The sequence below is a fragment of the Pteropus vampyrus genome, unplaced genomic scaffold (genome assembly GCF_000151845.1).
Source record: "Pteropus vampyrus isolate Shadow unplaced genomic scaffold, Pvam_2.0 Scaffold69, whole genome shotgun sequence".
NCBI classification, from domain to species: domain Eukaryota; kingdom Metazoa; phylum Chordata; class Mammalia; order Chiroptera; family Pteropodidae; genus Pteropus; species Pteropus vampyrus.
The window spans coordinates 2,143,332-2,147,419 of record NW_011888850.1 but is presented as its reverse complement, the minus strand read 5'-3'; the positions used below and the strand labels follow the sequence as shown (position 1 = coordinate 2,147,419).

General features: G+C 46.5%; 1 protein-coding gene across 1 annotated transcript in view; it reads left to right on the top strand.

Moving 5' to 3' along the window:
• Positions 1–4,088, top strand: part of GSDME (gasdermin E) — a 45,201-nt gene extending 41,113 nt beyond the window's left edge. Inside the window, exons 7-8 of the mRNA XM_023531531.1 lie at positions 2–34; positions 3,134–4,088. Coding sequence (XP_023387299.1) covers positions 2–34; positions 3,134–3,367 — 267 coding nt within the window. The 3' untranslated portion in view covers positions 3,368–4,088. The remainder of the gene's footprint in view (position 1; positions 35–3,133) is intronic.

Below are 4,088 nucleotides of genomic sequence, written 5' to 3'. Positions count from 1 at the left end.
TAAACTCCAGATTATTCCTACGCTGTGTCACCTGGTAAGGAACCCAGATGGGACCTGGGGATGGGCAGGAGTGGGGAAGTGATGAGGAGATGGACACCTAACAGATGATAAAACACCTCGAGGGTTTCTCATCCACAGCAGCCCTTCAAAATAGGTTAAATGGGTATTATTATTAACTCTGTTTTTAACCTCCTACCACACCCCACCCACAGGAAGACTGTAGCCCAGGGGAAAAGATTTGTTGGAAGAACTTGCTAGCAGGGCTAGGACTCCAAACTTCATGCTTTCCTCATCATCCTGAGAAAATTTTGGCCAAGGCCTGATATACCAGCGCAGGCGAGGCATCTGGCACCATATCGTCTGCAACAGCAGATCTGTGGCTAGGCCTTCTGCACCGAACTCCCCCAGTGAGGTATTCAGGAGGACCACTTTATCTCAGGGAGACATTGCATTCTCTCTGAGGGATATTTTAGCTGTGTGCCCTCAGGAAATGTCATGGCAAGGGCACAGGTAATGGCCAGCTTAGCCCCGGAGAGTCAAGATACAGCTTTTCCCTTTAAAATTACAAATTGGGTCATTAATAGAAGGAACCGTCAGCGGGCTGCCCGGAAACCCCTCTAATGGGGCAGAGTAACGGAACACACCTGGTGAGATTATTTTAAGACCTGGTTACTAAGGGTGGAGGCCAGCATGCTATGTAGGCCCAAAGGACCGAAGCTCAGGGCTCCGTGCCCAGATCTGGGACACGGGGAGAGGGGTGGACTGCCTAGCTAGGACCCTGAAATGTGTTAGGCATCCTCCCTGGGAATTCGAGCTCTGCGGTCAGTGCCTTTGGCACGCCTTTGGACAGCAAGGACAGCTGAAGACTGCAGCCAGGCATCTTCCAGGGAGCAGTTTAGGTGTCGTTTACAACTGAAAGCAAATTCTGCCGCCCAGAGAAACGCTGCATTCTTTTGACCACAAAACTACTTGAAAGTGTGCCAGTGTGTGTGTCCCGTGGCCAGCTGAGAGCCAAACTGATGGCGTGTGGTTATGGAAACAGTACATTTCATTGTCAAATTGTCTGTCCTGATGAGCGTGGCAGGAGCTCTGCTTTCATAGCCCAGCTCCATTTTACAGCCACTGAGCGTTCAGTATGTACAAAGTCATCAGCTGCATCCAGGAGGTATGTAAAAAGGAACACAGCGGCTAACGCCTTCTCCCGGCAAACTCACGCTTAGTTGTCCCCTTCCTTAGGACAAAAGATCCCTAGGACTGATCTTTGTCTTCCCCAAGTTCTGCTCTGTTGGTGGTCCAGAAGTAGACCTTAGGACACACATGGAGTTCCAGAATGGCTGTTATCTGTGTTGGCGTTGAACTCCCCCCTCCCCCGCCCCGCCATAGAGTCCTTTGCTTGCCTTCATGTATTTCTCAACGTAGAGAAAGAAATACTTTGAGTATACGTTGAGTATTTCTCAACGTAGAGAAAGAAATACTCTTTCTTTAAAGACTTTCCCGGACATCTTCACACAATCTCCCCTAGATGTTGCAACAACTCTTCTTAAGACAGCGAGTCTCCTGCTTCCTGCAGGAATTGGGGTATTGTGTGTTTCTTACAGGGGTTTACTTAGAACAGGGTATAAAAATCTACCTGCATGCCTGTCTTGTCTTGTCTGGAGGCCAGAGTAACCTTGAGAGGCTTTCTGAGGGGCTTTTGGGAGGACAGTGTCAGATGCTAGCACATGAGCCGAACTGGTAAGAAGGTGAGTTAGAATCATTAACAGAGAGTGTTAATTTCGCCCCCTACCGCCCTCTGGGTGACCAGAAGCTCTTTTATACCTACAAGTGCCTCTGGGCACTCGGGGTTGGCAGATGTCCAGAGAAGGAGGCTGGATCCGCCCAGCACTTCCCTGCCAGACCCAGACACCACGCCGCTGGCAGCCTGCAGCCAGTGGGGCTTGTTCTCAAATCGCTAGGACATGGTGCTCTGCTTTAAGGAGCAGGTCCACTCCACACTCTGAGTGGTCTGGGGCCAAATGGGAACGCTGAACCTGTGGTTACACTGTGTGAACTGTATTTGGCAAATCTACAAGCTGCGTTTGTAAGGCCGATTTTGATAACAGACACATGAGTTGTTTGTATTCAAATGAGTGCTGCCCTTTGGCCTTGGGGCCAGCTGCGTATCACAGTAAGGTTACCTGGAATTCCTTAGGATTCCCTTCAGATTTAGTTAAATTTCACACATACATTATAGGCTTCATTTTTTTTTTTTTTTTTTGAAAAATTTTACTCTCTGCCTTCCTAATCCAGTCTGGTTCTGAATACCTGTTTAAAAATCAAATCAACTGGCAAGATGAAAAAATAAATTGTCACAGGCACTGATCAAAACCCTAAAAGCCAAGTTTCAGATGTTTTGAGCAGCGTAGGAAGTACCCTCTCTGAGGAACTACCATCCAGCCAGGCAGCACCCTGAGAGTCCGCGGTCCAGGCAGGGTGAATGGTGGCCGTGACTGACCAGGTCCCTGCTCGCCTGGGCTTTGGTCTCAGGAAACAGACTAAACAAGTTGAGAAACATAATTTCAGATACAGTAAGCATATGAAGACAGGATAATAACGTAGTGGGGGTCGGAAGTGGATGGATGGAGAGGGCATTAGGGAAGGCCCAGCATCTCAGCTGACCACCGAGAGAAGAAAAGGTCTCCATGGACCTCTGGAGGGAGAGTACCCAGGCAGAAGGAGAGCAGGGCCTCTTGAGGCGGGAAGCTTAACTAAATAAACTTTGGTACCTACCCCTCTGAGGGGTTTGTGCAAACATATATTTTTATTCATTTAAATAAAAAAAAAATCAAATAAACCTTACATAATGTGTACATGAGAAAGTTACATTCTCACCTTTCTAATCTCTTGGCACTGATGGATGTAGTAGCAGGTAGCGTTCAGAGTAGGGGTTCAGACAGAAGACACCAGGAAAATTGGAAAGATCAGGCCTGAGATCCTGGCTTGGGTCAAATATGTCATTACATTAAATTCTCTGTTCCATTTGGAGAATTTAAATAACAACTTATTTTTTCATCATGAGCTAGTGCGTCACTATCCAGCTATGTGGATTTTCTATAACATTTTTAAGTGAGTGTGTTTAAATGTGCCATTTCAGCTCCACGTGCTGTCTGCTGATGGAGAATCTGATCTTGAAGACGCAGCCCTGGCTCCTCTGAGAGATACAGAGAGGTTTGAGATTGTGCAGCGCCTGCTTGCTGCAGCTGACATTAACCTGGAGCGACAGCAGTCGTCCGTGAAAGCTGTCACCTGCCAAGTTCCTAACGTTTCCCCGCTCGTTCTTTATATAAGCCTGAATGGACTCTGGGCTTTAGGCAGAATGCATCAGTAACGTCACACGTGAATCATGAGGACATGTTCTCAGCCAAGGCTGGGTAACTTTCAGGATCGTTGAGATACTACTTTGGGGCCTAGGTCAGATCTATGTTGAAAGATGCTCAAGGAAATGAATTTACAAGAGTTTATGGAGTGGTGACTTTTTACGCTAGGAATCGCCTTGAGTTTAGCCACCAGGTACTCTGTTTCTGTTTCATAGGAGGCCCTCCTGTGCTGGTCACCCCATGTGCAAGTTCAACTCCAGCACCCAAAGGGCTGGGGAAGGGATGAGAATTCTAAGCCAGAGTACATTCAGACCTTTTTTTTCTGGAGGAAAAAAATGGGTCCATCTATCACTTACATTTCCCTCTTTCTTCCTGTTGTACCAAAACAAATGGGTCTGCCACTTTGATCCAAAAATTCACTTTAAATTGTGAACGCTGTGGAAGGGCAATTTCTCTTCATAGAAGGCTACGTTTTGGACGTGCTCTATGCCTTGCAGTGACTGAAAAAATGAACTGTAAGTGCCACTAGAGCACATATATTCTTCTGCTAAACAAAATTATACTAGAAAAATCTAATAGCAGGGCACCTTTCCTTAAGGGTCTAGCTATATGCATTTTATTTGGCTTTGATGAACACAATAATTCTCTGTCAAGAACAATGTGCTAGTATCCCATACAATCCTGATGTTTAATTTGTAAAATACTACATCCCGTATCCAAGGAAACTCTGAA